We start from the raw sequence: 17,335 nt of genomic DNA, 5'->3' as shown, positions 1-17,335 counted from the left end.
TTGTCTGTCTGTATGTTCGCTATAGAAACAAAAACTACTCGACGGATTTTAACGAAACTTAATACAATTATTCTTCATACTACTGGGCAGGTTGTAGTATACTTTTCCTCACGCTACGATCAACAAGAGCAGAGCAGTAAAGGGAAATGTTGGAAAAACGGGAGAAGTTACTCCATTTTTACAGCGATACTACTGTAAGTGCTGGCTTAAAGAGGTCTAAAATTTTGATTTTGATTTTGATTTTGATTTTGATTTTGATTTTGATTTTGATTTTGATTTTGATTTTGATTTTGATTTTGATTTTGATTTTGATTTTGATTTTGATTTTGATTTTGATTTTGATTTTGATTTTGATTTTGATTTTGATTTTGATTTTGATTTTGATTTTGATTTTGATTTTGATTTTGATTTTGATTTTGATTTTGATTTTGATTTTGATTTTGATTTTGATTTTGATTTTGATTTTGATTTTGATTTTGATTTTGATTTTGATTTTGATTTTGATTTTGATTTTGATTTTGATTTTGATTTTGATTTTGATTTTGATTTTGATTTTGATTTTGATTTTGATTTTGATTTTGATTTTGATTTTGATTTTGATTTTGATTTTACTTGATAAGAAAAAAATTGTAATTATAAAAAGGAAAAAGAAGAAAACAAGAGCTATGTAATGTTGCTTATTTAGGTTTTCCACCGCGGCATTTTTCAGAAACACATGAATGGCGTACGTCGAGGGTAGTTTATTATTTATGAGGTCATTCAAAGTCGTTAGAAATTGGGACATGAAATAAATAGCTAACTATATGGTCCGCTGTTCTACTTTAACACGTGGCATTGTACGGTTAATTCTACAAAAAAAATCGATTTTTTTTTTTATTTTATGAAGAACGCTTTTGAACTTGATCACTATTATTTTCGTCCACAATTTTTTTTTAATAAACAATATTTGCCTTATTTTTTGATGACCAATTATGTATGTATGACCAATATTCGCATTTCTCTCTAAATAGTACTAAAGATTGGGTACAACAATAGTCCATCGGGGTCGGCGTCTGCAACCTAAATATTAAGGGTAGTTCAGGGATCATTTTCAAGAACTAAGGTTTAATTTTTAAAGAATGATCCCATCAACCTGGTAGCTAATCGGCCTTAACAGTTTTTATTTTGCGACATCCAGACAATCTTTGTTTTTTTACATATTAATTAGTTAATATTTGTCTTATTTACCTGAATGTCCCATAAAAATCAATATATTCAAACCTAGTCATCATCCCCATTCTACTTGGATCTGAACTCCAAATTCTTTCACCTTATCTCCTTATCATTATCAGCCTGTATTTATAATAATGATATACAAGTTAAAACTGTCAAAATCCACAAATATGCATATCACATTTTCTTTGTTAATAATATTATTTTGTAAATTGTTTAATTTTTAATAAAATACCACGTGGCGAACATCAAAAGGCAATTTACTGAATGGTAATGCCTAGTAACCGTCAAAAGGAAACAATATACGAACGTCATGAATTGATTATTGTATGTATTAATAGCTTTACCTCGGCCTTGGCTCATCGAAGGCGCAGGATTAGCTTTTGCCGGCAGTTTCGCTCATGTTTATAAGTTTAATTTAATCACAATCAGTTGATTAGTTCATGCTGGAAAGCGAAACGAATAAATCAACATTGTAGTAATAGTGAATACTAGATAATCTCTCGGTATAAATTCATAGACGTTTTGGGGAAGGGGCCCACCCTCGAATAGACCTGTGATTCTATTATAATACTAATAATGTCGGGGGCTAGGCTCCCCCTAGGAAATATCCTAGATACGTCAATGTATAGATAACAACCTATTCCATAATAATCTAGTAGCGGATTCCTGCGAGAATATAGGCTTAATTTTTTTCTTCTTCTTCTGATGAATGATGAATGATGAAATCTTCTTCATTTTCATTTTAAAAAAAATTGGTATAAAACTCTTGTGCTATCGATATTCCAAGGCTGTGGTGAGGTGAGGCTATTACTAAATTCCCTAATCAATTCATGATGTTTGTGATGTTTATTTTTGACGGTAACTAGGCTTTACCTTTCAGTAAATTGCCTTTCTTCGGCACGTGTTATTTCATTAATAAAACAATTTGTTCTTCGGCACGTCATTAAATGAAACAATTTCCAAATTATTATTATCAACAAAGAAAAATGTAAAGCGTATTGTTAGGTCACCAATGTGCTGAACAGTGAACTGAAGAAGTAAAAATTTTTTTATTAAATTTTTTAATTTTTTTACTTAAAAAAAAAACCCTTTCCGTGGTTCGCTCCACGAAAAGCGGTGAGCTACTCTACGGGAGGAAAGGTGAGGAATCGTGAGGCTTGCCACCACCCATAAATGACGATCGTCATAATAATACAGATCTTATAGTAGAATTCATAGACGTTGTAGGGGCACCTTCAGGGGATCATTTACCCGCTGAGTGTCAAATTCTCAAACAAATAGAGGTTGAATTCGATACTCAGCGGCTGAATGGTCCCCTGGCGGTGCTCCTACAACGTCTGTGAATTCCACTGTAACACTATTAAAGGAACCGCCGTGTGGGTCTTCTCCTCCCATGAAACGGGTGGGGGAGGGGTTTACGGGTCTCGAGGCATCCTTAACCGGGTACGTCGCGGGGGATCTACCTCCCCCGGTAAGGTTTACCCAACCCCTTTCGGGGTTGAGCCCTTCTGGGCCTAAGAGTCTTAAAGGAAAGGGAATTTGGAGCATAGTGTTTTGATTGATCACCAGGTTAGAGGGCTTAGATTTTAGTAGAAAATAATATCACTCTCTAAGCATTACTCTTACTGGTACCAAATGTGCTTTTCGAGGCCAAAATCCGTGCATCATAGAGTACGTCTAACACTTAAACTACAGAATACATAGTAGTAATGAAAAAATAATTTTATGCAGACGAAAATTTTAAAAGCTTTCAGGGTAATACGTGTATGAAAAACCCTCTTTCAGAGAATCCGCATTTATTCATTTTAAGTAAGTGGAAAAACAGCGAGCTCTTGACTAAAATATGGAGTGCTGAGCACACTGACCTAAATATTATGCTCTGTGATCTATATAAAGAGAACTAGTTAAATGAAATCATCATCATCATCATCATTATCATCATATCAGCCGATGGACGTCCACTGCAGGACATAGGCCTTTTGTAGGGACTTCCAAACATCACGATACTGAGCCACCTGCATCCAGCGAATCCCTGCGACTCGCTTGATGTCGTCAGTCCACCTGGTGGGGGGTCGGCCAACACTGCGCTTACTAGTGCGGGGTCGCCAGCACTTTGGGACCCCAACGTCCATCGGCTCTTCGAACTATGTGCCCCGCCCATTGCCACTTCAGCTTCGCAACTTGTTGAGCTATGTCGGTGACTTTGGTTCTTCTGTAGATCTCCTCATTTCTGATTCGATCACGCAGAGACACTCCTAACATAGCTCGTTCCATCGCCCGCTGTGTGACTCTGAGCCTTCTTATGAGGCCCATAGTTAGTTAAATAAAATACATTATTAATATTAATACCCTAATTAAGGGCCAGCAGGCCAATTCACTAACTTTAACGTAAGCTAGCTGACATATATGACTCTAGCTGACGCCGCACGGTTTCACCCGCGTGGTTCCCGTTCCCGTAGGAATATGAGGATAATATATAGCCTATAGCCTTCCTCGATAAATGGGCTATCTAACACTAAAATAATTTTTCAAATCAGACTAGTAGTTCCTGAGATTAGCGCGTTTAATCAAACAAACAAAGAAACTCTTCAGCTTTATGATATTAGTATAGATTAAGATTCTCTATAACAAATGTCATCCACATGACTACTGATTACCGTGGATATCATACAGTAGGTAGATCATATTTCCCAGTTGATTTGATGTTTATTTTAATAACGTTGATAAAGACAAAATTAGTGAATGTGACCACTAATGTTTATAGGATAAGGTCAGAGCTTCGACCCACCAAAAAATTCTGATCGAAATTGGAGGAAGGAAAGAAAAATTATTGAAGAAGAAGAAATTATAAAATAATAGGCAAATGGAAGGAGAAGGTAAATTGAGGTTTGATTTTAGTATCTGTCTGTTCTAGATTGTGTAGCAATTTATTTATTTTTGCTTTTAGTTGATCACTTTTTAAATCAACATTTTATTTTTAATGCAGTTATAACAAATTTTTGTGTGTATCCCAAGGTGTATGTAGATTTCAAGTAAGTCAACATTTATTAAATGTTCATTTGAACAATATAACGCACTTCTAGAAAAACATTATTTACTACATCGCTTTCTACATTGCATGACTTTTATAGAACATGTTTAAATAAACATAAACACTGTTCTCTAACAACCTGTGATCGCCAGACCTACCTCAATTTTTTAACCCCGACGCAAAAAGGAGGATGCAGTTGTTTAGGGTTCAGACACTCAACCATCCAAATATAAAGATAAAAATAAACACCGAACGTAGAACCTCCTCCTTTTTGGAAGTCGGTTAAAAATTGGAGGTGCATGCACCCGGAGCGTCTCCAGTAGTCAATCATTAAGCTTCGTGGCAACCCTTGGAAAAACACTATTTAAAATTTAACTTTACGGGTCTGTATTCTACTGAAGGGTTACCTTGAAGTAGCGTTGCCAGCCGTCCTGATAAAGCCGGACATAGTTAGGCTTTTTGATTGCGTGTCCGGCCAAAACAAACGCCGTCCGGCTTTTAGGCTTTTTACATATCTAGAACTGAATTTTTACTATTGACTTTATTTGAATGATTAACAATAAATTTCTAAAACTGGTTCGATTTTATTTATATTTAATTAGAATTTAACAATATTTATAATAATAGTCAAAAAAGATTATTTTACATAGGTTTTTTGTCGTACTATTAATAAAAGACACCAAATCCTCAATAATGTGTCCGTGTGAGAGTGTCCGGCCTTTTCACCCTAATGTCCGGCCAAACTGACTAGACTGTCCGGCTATTGATTGACGACATGGCAACCCTACCTTGAAGCTACACTTAGCTTGTCTAGCGACTGGGGGAATGTCTGGCCGCAGCATACTCGTTCTATTGCATTTGATTCTAGGAAAATAATATTTACATCCGTTGCAACGTCGCATGTTTTCATTCTAAGTTATTTATGTAGCCATGAAAGCTTGCTACACAATGTAAATAGCTCAATAAATGTAAGCGGCTTCACTAACTCGGCGGTTGATTTAGCTGAAATTCGAAGTTATAGGTTCATTCGCTGAAATTCTTTTGTCGGTAAATGGACTAAGGACTGAAAGTTAGTCTTCAGCTAAGTACGGCAAGCAACCAAAGAGTTTGGATCGTGGTGACTTTCACACCCTCAGTTGTCCAAATATATAAGCAGCCGAATAATGCCTCCTTTTGGGAGTCAGTTAAAACCCACTTTTGTTATATTTTGTACGTAATATTATACGATAGTAATTAGAGATTTTCAAACTTTAATAGTATTTTTCGAAAGATTGCCACGAACTTAAGTGACTGACGACTAAAGACGTTTTTTAAATTGCTATCGTCATGTGGAAATATTATATAAAAGACTATAATTACCACCATTAAATTAAATTACGACATAACTTGACGTTTCAAGTGCTTGTAAAGTAAGCCTAATTAAAATAAATGAATTTTGAATTTTTGAAAAAAGTTAATCAATATTTTGTCTCTTTCTTGATATATTTGTATTTGTGACAGTAGGTATACAATATATTTTCCATAAGGAATCACGTTCAGACGAATTCAGACGAAATTCTTCACATTCAAGAAACTCCAGTTTCAATAAGTTGGAATGTTGCCAGGCTCAAGTAATGATCTGAATCGCGGTGTTGTCAGCTAGATGTTGAGTTGTTTTCATGCAATTAATATTTCCTTGTTGATTTTCGTTTGTATCAACTCTGAATATTCATGTACGAATTTAATTATATTGATTGAAATCAAAATACTCTTCCATAACATTATTGGATGTATCTACATTTTTGAAAAAAACCTATATAAAGGAAAATATCTATACTTATAATAAATCTGTAGAGCGGTCAATTCTGTACATGAAATATATTTCCAAAATAACTATCAGGGGGTGATTAATGATCGATACTGATGCCAAAAATGCAATCAGTAAAATTTTTGTCTGTCTGTCTGTCTGTATGTTCTTTATAGAAACAAAAACTACTGGACAGATTTTAACGAAACTTGGTACAATTATTCTACATACTCCTGGGCAGGTTATAGTATACTTTTCAACGCTACGATCAATAGCAGCAGAGCAATGAAGAGAAATGTTGAGAAAACGGGAGAAGTTACTCAATTTTTTAAGCTTTCGTCGCATGTACAGCCTTAATGGTTAAAGCTACATAGAAATCATGTATGACGGAAATGTTCTTCTTAAAATTATCTATAAAAACACAACATCATATATATGTCTATCTTTTATGGTTGACTCACAATAACACGTGTAACTCCCGATAGCTTAGCAGTTCCGAGCTTTCTAATTATATTTGTCTACTCTTATGTTTATAACACTCATCACTTATCCCTAATAAGAAAGTTAACATTATTACCTAATCAATAAAAAAAGAATCATAAAAATCGGTAAAGAAACACCAAAGTTATACATGAAATACGCGAAGCCATAGCGCGTGAATACTAATTCATGCTTTAAGGATTATTTTTGGACTCGCGGTGGGAGGAATAAATAAAGAAGTGCAGCCTTAATGAGTAGGGTAGGGGTAGGGTAGGGTAGGGGTAAGGTAGGGGTAGTGTAGGGCAGGGGTAGGGTAGTGGTAGGGTAGGGGTAAGGTTGGGATAGGGTAGGGTAGAGGTAGGTTAGGGTAGGGTAGGATAGGGGTAGTTTAAAGTTTACAACGACTTTCACGCGGACGAAGTCGCGGGCGTCCGCTAGTAGGAAAATAAAAGTATTAGTGGTGTATTAAAGATATCTATAGAAACATAATTGGATCTATTTTATTGGGGTAGTGGGTTTAAATGGCCCATTGAGAATGATAGACAGACCAATTCAAACTAGGTTATCTTGACATAGTACAATATAGTACTAAAACTATCAATTTAATGTCCATACAAAACATTAAATACGCCAATTCGTTTACGAAAAAGGAAACTATAAAAGTTGATTTCGTGGAAATAAAAAAGATAAACTGTAAACGATTGAAACTTTGGCTTCTACAGCAGTTAGAGCGAATCTATAATGATACTAGCAGGTGGTTCTACTTCTTTCCGTATCCGTTGCGATGGGGATTTATTTAATTTATTCTTTACAAGTAAGCCCTTGACTACAATCTCACCTAATGGTAAGTGGTGATGCAATCTAAAATGGAAGCGGGCTAACTTGTTAGGAGGAGAATGAAATTCCACTCAATCGTTCAATTGACTTCGTTCTAAGGAATTATCGGTCGTGATGTAACAACTCTTTTTGTATATGATAACAAGACTCATGAGAAGTGATATAGCTAGGCGTATGGCATATTACATTTACTTTAAAGGGGTAGTAGGGCAAGGTAGGGTAGTAGGATTATAATTGAAGGGTAGGAATTTTCCACGCGAAGCCACGTTGTTATAAGTGACGGTTTTCAGCTTCTCTGTTAACTATTAATGTCGGTTTAGGCTGTATCCGTTTCGTTGCCGAGAATTCTCAAACCAAATTAGCAACAGTGAAAGCAATATACTGACTCGTTGATCCAGTATATCAGATGCAGGTTTTAATTTACTCATAATATCTTACTAGAGTGGATGAGAACAGCAAAGGAAAGGGAGCAAAATAGCAATGGAAAATGATGTAGGAGGCCTTTATCCGAGAAAGTACACTTATCTCATAGATAACCAGTAGAGCATCATTTAAAAATCTTATTATTTCATGATTTAAACATAATAAATAATAACTAAACACAACACAAAGTCACCGACATAGCTCAACGAGTCACGAAGCTGAAGTGGCAATGGGCGGGGCACATAGTTTGAAAATCCGATGGGCGTTGAGGTCCCAAGGTGCTAGATTGGCGACCCCGCACTAGAAAGCGCAGTGTTGGTCGACCGACCGCCAGGTGGGCTGACAACATCAAGCGAGTCGCAGAGATTCGCTGGATGCAGGCGGTTCAGGGACGTGATGTTTGGAAGTCCCTACAAAAGGCCTATGTCCTGCAATGGACGTCCATCGGCATATGATGATGTCGATAAAAAAACTGAGCTTTTTATGCTAACGCTCGTCTGGGAAAGTACAACCGCCATGTTCACATATTCTGCCACTATCGCAATGCTTATTAAGCATTGCGATTAGTTCCAGGCTGCCGAAATCGGCTTTGACTTAACACCTGTACCTTAGATTGACAAGCGCAGGTCAGCGCATTGCACGATGTCAGACATGTCCTGCGAAATGTTGTTCTATTATAGACGATGATTTCTACTTCTCATCAGATAAACCAAAACCCTGAATAAGCGTAGGAGCAAATGTATAGCTTATATTAATCGTCTACTTCAGAGCCAGGTCTCCCTACTAACCTATAGGAGAAAAAATATGAAGCGGAGAACCACCACGCTGAAACAATGCGCGTTGCCGTGCTTAGGGTGATAACGTTTAACTCTTTATCAATCACTCAATCAATAATGACCGGGACGAAAGGCTTAACGCTCTCCGAGACACAGGATTGTAACACCGCCAAATTCCCACGGAATTTTACTGAAAATTTGTTAGAAAACCTCAAAATCCTAGATAGAATTTGAAACCTTGTGATCTGAGCCCACTTAAGCTACCAGTAACTACTGGATTAACGCAGTACATGGTATCATATTGGATACATTTGTTCAATCCGAAACTGAATTACACTTTTGTAGGCCAGTGTTAGAAACAAGGATTGAATCGAGACCTCGTGATTCAGAGCTACAGGCTAACGACCAACGAGGCGACGGTATCATATTGGAAATATTAATTGTTCAATTGGAACCATGGAATAAAAGATAAGCAAAGAAAAAATATCGTGATTTAAAAAACAGTATCTCTTACCGATTCCTCTCCTACAGACAGATCCAATATCACTCACAAGCACAGAAGCACAACACTTAAAGTGGAATCCAATGCGTAATTGATTGTAAAGGTTGTATGGACACTCGCCGAGGGTGAGTCTCGCAGCCGACTGGCCGGGGTGCGCCGGCGAGATCGATCGCGCTGCGCATATTCCTACGCGCCCCGCGTCAGTACACCACCCCCTATATCTTATGTATGAAAGCAATGCCAGGGAAAAGTGGGAAAGGCTTGCCTGCCATCGGCGGGCCCCTTACGTGGGTACCTACTCATTAAAATCTAGCTAAATTAAGTCTACGTTTAATATTTTTGTGGTAGACATCCTCCAAGCTTGACCGATTATATAGGTTGTTAGGCATTTTTCATCCGCATCCTCCATTTTAATCGAGATTTCAGTATGAAAGAAATGTATACACAATTTTTCCGGGTCAGCAAGTACCAAAACGAAATATTTGCGAAAAAGTGTAATTCATTTTTTAAAAATATAATAAGTACCAACATCAGATTTTGTTTTCTGTTTTTAACAACAAATCATTAAATGAAATAATGAAACAACTAGTAGAGTGGTTAGCGTGTATGTGGATTTGGCTTCATGAGGTCAAATAAGCTGAGGCTTCGACTCCTCAGCCGAGCTGTGAAATATTGAGCTATTCTCCTTAGAAATATTTATTGATCAAGGAACACTTTCTACAAAGAGTCGCCCTAAGACCATCAATCTGAGGTGAGGATGTTATGCCTCATGAGCCTGTAAAGACACCGGCTACCATGTCCTGCCATAGCCAAGCCTGGTTAAAGAACTTTGCTGCTTGACTCCAGAACTAAGCGTGGTGATATGACTTCGGCGGCTTTCCGGCACAACTCTACCACTACTAATAAAATATTAGTCACACTAGCTGACGCTGCGCGATTTGACCCGCGTGGTTTCCGTTTCCGCAAAAATACGGGGATAAAATAGCTTATAATTTCCCGATAAATGGGCTATCTAACACTGAAAGAATTTTTCAAATCGAACCAGTAGTTCCTGAGATTAGCGCGTTCAAAGAAACAAACAAACAGTCTTCAGCTTTATAATATTTTACAACAACGTAGGTACAAAACGCACAAAACTTACAAACATTTTTACTGGTATTCGAAAGACCGTAAACTATGCCACCGCGTCCAAATTTGTTTGTATTTAAGGCATTAAGGGAAAATTAAGTAAAGATCCCTTTTAGCCAGTCCCCTCCGCTTTTCCACGGTTTGGTGAGCTTAACTGTTTAGTTAATAACGATCCAGTGGACGATATTGATGTTGATACAGCCAGGGGGATTACTTGGAAATTGAGAGATAACCTTGAGATTACAAAAACCAGATTTGTTAAGCAGTTGAATTTTATCTGTAAAAATACATGCTGATGAAGAGTTTTGTGTTTTACAATACCTGCTTTTGTAGTATACTGTCTTGCTGTTTTAAATATATTTATCATCTTGGTTTCTATAAAGTAGTTAATAGTATATATTCCGAGCATGCCTCAGTTTTCGGTCGTGTTGTATTCAGATGTCTCGGTATCGGTAGATCACAAACTGGTCAAATCTAATAAAAGCTTGTAAGAAACAGCGTATAACATTAAATATTTTAAAAGCACTCCCATAGGTATGCATTAGAAGCAAGTAGACTTGGAATTTTATTTTTCCATGTCTGTTCTCTTTATGGGATATGCAGCAGATTAGATTGCTACATACAAAATTCAGAGCCCTATCAGGTCTGTTTTTCTGGTAAATGTTGTCTGGATATTACAATACTGTATTAAATTGGTTGTAAAATGTATTTTTATTATGACCAAGGAATTTAGATTTAGAGAAGGAATTAGGATAATGATTAGCCTTTGAAATTGATTAGAGCTTTTATACTCTATTATCTATTACGAGTATTAGGAAAAAAAATCTAAAATTAGAACAGAGTGAAGACTTCAGCAGTGGATATTGAAAAAATTAGTTTATCTTTGAGCTTCACGACATTTGACATTATCTACTTCTCAAGTAACTCGTAATCGTATTATCTGGTTTTCTTACTTTAGACTTTTAATTGGATTTTTTGGTCGTCTAAAAATAAATCTGTTGAGTTGTTTTTTTTGTTATCTATCTAACATACCAGCGGACGCCCTCTCGCAAAATCCGTTGTTAGTAGAAGTCTACTACCTGTGAATTAACTCCCAGTCAAATTTCAACTTTTTACGTCAAGCGGTTTCGATATATCGTGATGAATGACCTTTCGCATGTATAAGTTAGAAAGTAGCGTCATTAGGGGATTATAGCGAATGCAGAACCTTTGTCAGAATCTAACCCGGAGTCTAAAATAACTTCTCCTGTGAGTTTTGGGCCTTCTTTTGGACCTACGATGCCTAAGTTTTTGGAAGACCAAGTTGGTATTGCGCTATCCTTTTAGGGCTCATCGACAGACAGTTTCTACGCATGATCTCAACTAAAAATCGATGCTGTATATAAATAATACGTGTTTCTACTGAGGACTTATTAGTAGGTTATGCTTCACGGTTCTACTGGACAATATTACCAGGAGCATTTCTTTTATTGCTCGAGTGAGTGAGGCATCAGGGTAGTTTCTGTTATGTGGTGTGTGGCAAACAAATATATCAGATGTATAAATAAACTTCATTCTTTCATCATCTTCTTAGAGTGCCCCTCCATTACTGAAGGTCAGCGTTCTAAGCTTATCCTTGTCCAAGGCTAGGCGGAAAAGTTCTTTGACAGTCTTTATGTCAGTCCACTCCCTTATGTTTCGTAGCCAGAACTTTCATCTTCACTGTACCCTAAATCGTATTGATTGTTAATCCTACCTGTACTTCTTATCCCTGTGCCATACAGAGATATGTAGCATCTGATGATCGTACACTGCCGTAGGTAGCGGCAGTTTTAGATGTCGCTGGAACTCCGGCTCTCTCTTTCCGTAGAGGACTGAGGTTCGCTGGAATATTGACCGCTGAGACGGCAAGCTTTGGTCTTCGGCGACACCGCTGATCACAACCTAGGATTTTGAGGAAGTATTAGTTCAAATCAACAAATCAAGGAGCATTACTATTACAATATGTATAAGATTAGGCGTTCGTTGAAGGTCATTTAATTACCTTTGCATATGCATTTATATCGTCTACTTTCCCAGAAGGACGCTGAAGATCCCGGCAGCGGATTACTGAAATATAAAAGTCAAGTTTAATATTTATTTTATTGAACTTTCTAATGGAACAGGCTACGGAACGATATCCACCACTCACCGTGCACGTCTATTATATCATTTCTCATGATAATTTCTAAATCGATTGTTCCTTTCAGAGATTGAAATCGATCTGCACTTCTTTCTAAACGGTTGCTTGCAACGCTTCGCCGCTTTTCTTCACTGCTACTAATACTACTATCTTCTGGGGAATACGTGAGGCAGCGTCTTGATGTTTTATGTTCTAACACTGGTGTCATAGCACCGTTTGAAAATAAATCTTCCTCCAATTTACTCGTTTTGTGAGCTCTTTCTTCACTAAGAACATTACTGGATCGCTTAAGATTCGGTAATGGAGTTATTGGGCTAGGAATACCATTCTCTAATGTTAAACCAAACAATTCTCTTGATCTTTTGTTTTGCGCTGGCCCGTTTATTTTTAGACTGCTGTGTGATACACTTGAAGCAATTGAGTTATTTAGTGCATAATCTTTTTCTAATGGAATTCGGGTGTATGTTTCACTTATAGGTTCACAAAGTGATAGGTTCTGTAGTGTTGTAGTTGGACTAGGTAAGCCCATTTCCAATGTTAGGAACAAAGAAGATTTGGACTCAATTTGTTTTTGTTTCCATAGACTATCTATGCTAACAGTGGACTTTTTTCTGCGAATGCATTTTTGTCTTCTCAATCTATTATTTTTACAATCTTTTATGGAAGAATATACATCTGGCGTGGATTCAGAAGATACTTGGTTCAGATTGCATTTTTCAGTTAAAGACCATTTCATTGATTGTGATCTATTTAATGACATATGATCATAAATAGCTAATTTAGGCTTAATGTCTACGCATTTATCTGGAGTTTTCACTTCTCTCTCATTATAACCGTCACCATCATCTAAGATAAATCCACCAATTGGTACATTCTTTAGTAATTTATCGTTGACTCTATGAACTGGAGTTCTCTTTTTAGTTGGTGTAGTTTTAGGAGATACTGAATTTTCTCTCGATAAGTTAACATATTTGGCTTCTTTGATTATATTTGTTTTAACTTCAGTTTGTGGTTTGACAAACAAGTCTTTAATTGTTTCAATTGTGGGAATTTCTTCTTCAATAGAGACTTTATCTTCAGATTCCATGTTGGTTAATACTCTTCTCTTAGATTTCACAATTTTAGTACTTTTTATTATGTCCTCTATCATCCTTTCTAGAGTAATGTCTCCCATTTGAGTAGTTGAAACTGTTGATTCAGATGTACTATTTATAGAATCTTTCCCAAGAATAAACTTATTTTCCATTTCAGTAGTACTTTCTTCATCCCTTAATGGAATAGTAAAAGGAATCTCAATTTTTGGGAAGAATTCAGTAACATCATTATTACAAACAGTTCTTTGTGACTTAGTATGCGTACTCATAGTACTAAATCTAAGGGCAGCTAATTTTACAGACAGTGGTGTAATAGATGGAGAACAACCATCTCTAACTAAAGAATGTACATCTTTCTTATCAATAGAAGGAGATTTAAAAGAACTTTGAAATTCATTAGATTTTTTTCGTGTCCGTTTTAATGGTCTTACATTAGGCGGACCATCTTCATTTTTATTAAAATATAAAAGGTTATCTGTAAATATTCGATGTCCAAATATAGGTAGAGTAGATTTTTCTAATTTTGTTTTATCGACAGCAACTGGTTTTTCAATACAATTTATAACTAAATCTTTGTCATATTCAATTTCTACTAAACCTTCACTTGCAGTTTTTGTTGTGCAAACAGGTTTCTTGTTATTTATCTGCTTCGCTATTACGAAAGAGCTTCTGTTACTATCTGAATTTAAACTTAACCTTTCCGATAACTCATTCAATGATGGTTCAGAAACACTATGACTTAGCTTAGGAGATGTTATTAAACTTCTGTCTTGCTTCATTCTTCTTTCAGATTTATAAATACAACTATTTCTATTAAAAACTACGTTATTATTGCAGCTAGTTTCAAGTTTTCTCTTTTTAGCTTCTCTAACTCTTCTACTATACGTAGGAGGAGTAGGAGGTAAATCTGGAGGAATATCGTCTTTGGATGCATTACGAAAAAGCATCCTTTTTTCGAAGTTTGGAGTACCGGGAGTAGGGGTGATGTTGCTAACGTCTTTTAAAGCATTGCTATCAATTTTCTTAATGAAACCTTCTCTAAAATGATTTGGTGTATTGCCTATGCAGTTAATATTTTCTTTGTCAACATTTCGGCAGTTATTTTTCCGAGCAGCTGTGCCCAAAGATCTTCTTTGATATCTGCTAGGCTTTTTGCTTTTTTTAACTGTCTGCGCATCTAGAGAACGTCTTAATTTTTCATCGTAAGCTTTGTGTTGCTGATTTCCTTCTTCCGCTTCTTCATCGTTATTTATGTGTATGTCTTGAGTCTTTTTACCATATACAGTCCACTTGAGCATTTTATATCTGAAACAAACAAAAGTGAATATAATAATAATATATTTACTCGACGATGTCTTCCAGACAAAAATGAGTTACGTAAACTAAATAATATCGAGATGTAAAGATAGGTATCTGAATATCTGAGTATTCTGCTGAAAGTTAACGTAACAAAGAGCGACAATACAAATATTCCATTCTACTTTTTACGGTAAAAATGTTTTTAGTATCGTTAATTGACGATCCATGTATACAGATATATGAGTACCTAGGAGTACATTGAACGTATATTGTAGACAGTCTCAGTCCACGATACTAATATACCGAAACCTGATGACGTAGATTTGTCACGTGACACCCAAGATATATTTAAGCGTCGTTTGATAATAATTACAACGGCAACCATATTCCCATCAACCTACTTGGCAACATTATATTTTCTAGGCGAGATGTTTAAATTACCATTCTTGAAAATAAAATAAACTATTGTTATATTATTACGTATCTTAATATTACTATCTTTTACATGCATATCTATTTAATAGATTTTAATATACAGCTACTCAGCTCTGACCATAGAAGACCATTACACAAAATACTTGTAACATTAACGGCCTTTAGATTTAGTATAGACTCAATATCCGGAACAAAATGGCGGAATGGTCTTATGATGCAGAGAGTAATAAAAGAGAACGGTTGGACAATAAAAACCGAAATTATTGTGTCAAGCATTAGAGTAATTCCTCGGAAGTTTTCTCTCATTAGAAGGTAGCCAATATGATGTTATAACATCTTTTTTGATACATATATATCTATATACGTCACATCAGTACATATAAATTCAATTGAAGGGTCTGTCTGTAATTTTGTAATTTCAAGTTAACCGTGTTTTTTCAAGTACTTATAGTTAGCTATACACGATAATAAAACACAATTAAGCTTTTCTTGAAATTTTTGTCTGTCTGTTTGTCTAGGCTAATCTTTCGAAGGGCTGGATTGATTTTGATAGGACTTTCACTGGAAGATAGAGGCGGTCAATGAGCAACATATAGGCTACTTCTATACTAATAGCATTAACAACTGAGTCTTAGGGCCATAAATCATTTCTCTATATCTATCTCGCTTGCACTTATGGGTCTTATGGAGCCGTCTAGTGAAGGGTGTAACAATGAAAGACATATTATCGATAAGTAAAGTTTATTATCGTATCTTGTTCACAAAATTAAAAAAATTAACAATATTTGATTTAATATAATACATATTTCATATTATATAATTATTAACTAAATAAAATTAATCTTCATCTGAGTCTTCATCATCAGAATCTTCGTCTTCTGCCAAATTTATTATATATTAGTATCCATAGTGCGCAACGAGTAACACATGAATGTATTTATTTAATTGCAGTAAACACATTTATAGCAAAAAAAATACGCAATGCAATTACATTAGAAACCGACCAATCAGAATCGTCCAAATCATTATTGACTCATCATTAGCACGTGCGCAGGTAGCCGTTTATCGATAATTAGGGTGCGCAGGTAGGCGCGCTGCACATTCCTATCTTTTTTGACTTTTATGACCGGACGACTCAGATGATAATGCGCATACTATAATCATCCGGAAAAATCCATGTCCGCTAGAACACACTCATCACGAAATATTGAAAATCGCTTGACGTACAAAGATGAAATTTGGCAGGGAGGTAGTTACTTTATAGATAATAGACGTCCGCTTGGAACAAATTTTGTGAATGGGCGGGATTAAGAAAGTCTAAGGATGAACGGAGTCGCGGGCGTCGGCTAATTTATATATTTTAGGCAGCGTTCAAACCTGTAAAGCTCACCAATGGCAAATGGCAAGTTGGGTGCAAGATACTTTGCACCCTAGGGTGTAAAATAAAGTTGATTTATTATTAAACTACACTTTACCCTATATCATTAAGTATGTAGCATGTTGTGGCGTATTATATTATAGACTATGCTCGTTAGTGAAATACTTAGGATGGATTTTAATTAGATGCCATTGGAAATGACTTTTTAGACATTAGTCAAGGGAATACGCCAATGATATCTACCTGATTTTAGCTGGAAACAGATAATAAAAGCTTATAGCAGAACATTTGTTAGTTAGTAGGCCATGGTCTTCGTTCCTAACTTTCCTAAGTTTAGAACATGGTCATTCTGAGCCAAGATCATTTTAGGTAAACTTTTCATCCGCCTATGCTCTTCTAGCCTTAGGACTCGACTCTGGTAGAGATTCTGCAATCCCCCGGTGACTCTGCTATGGTGTCATCAAAGAATCTATACAAATACACTATGCAAATCTAAATGCAATAATATAAACAGGTAAAGTTTGTGTGGTAGACGGTAATCTCTGGATTTACCAAACCGATTTTGAAAATTCTTTCAGCACTAGAAAGTCATGTTATTTGTAAATATCATAGGCAATATTTTATCCCCGTATTCTAACGGGAACGGGAACTACGCGACTGAAACCGCGGGACATTAGCTACTACAGTATAAAATATGTATGGTACTAGACACACCTCAAGGTGTACCCTCACATCATAAAGCCTCCAAGGTCCAAACTCTATAGTTACCTGCCTCGATACGAAGGTCTTG

The 17,335-nt window shown here is 36.0% G+C and overlaps 1 protein-coding gene across 1 annotated transcript in view; it reads right to left on the bottom strand.

Annotated features, from left to right (window-relative positions):
- Positions 1 to 17,335, bottom strand: part of LOC112053688 (uncharacterized) — a 73,557-nt gene that overhangs the window by 36,350 nt on the left and 19,872 nt on the right. Inside the window, exons 2-4 of the mRNA XM_052881313.1 lie at positions 12,349 to 14,738; positions 12,202 to 12,266; positions 11,914 to 12,101 (exon numbers count right to left, since the gene is read on the bottom strand). Of these exons, the coding sequence (XP_052737273.1) occupies positions 11,914 to 12,101; positions 12,202 to 12,266; positions 12,349 to 14,731 (2,636 nt within the window). The 5' untranslated portion in view covers positions 14,732 to 14,738. The remainder of the gene's footprint in view (positions 1 to 11,913; positions 12,102 to 12,201; positions 12,267 to 12,348; positions 14,739 to 17,335) is intronic.

The sequence above is a fragment of the Bicyclus anynana genome, chromosome 4 (assembly GCF_947172395.1).
Source record: "Bicyclus anynana chromosome 4, ilBicAnyn1.1, whole genome shotgun sequence".
Taxonomy (NCBI): Eukaryota; Metazoa; Arthropoda; class Insecta; order Lepidoptera; family Nymphalidae; genus Bicyclus; species Bicyclus anynana.
Note: the sequence above shows the minus strand (reverse complement) of the source record. Positions and strands in the feature narration are given on the sequence as shown.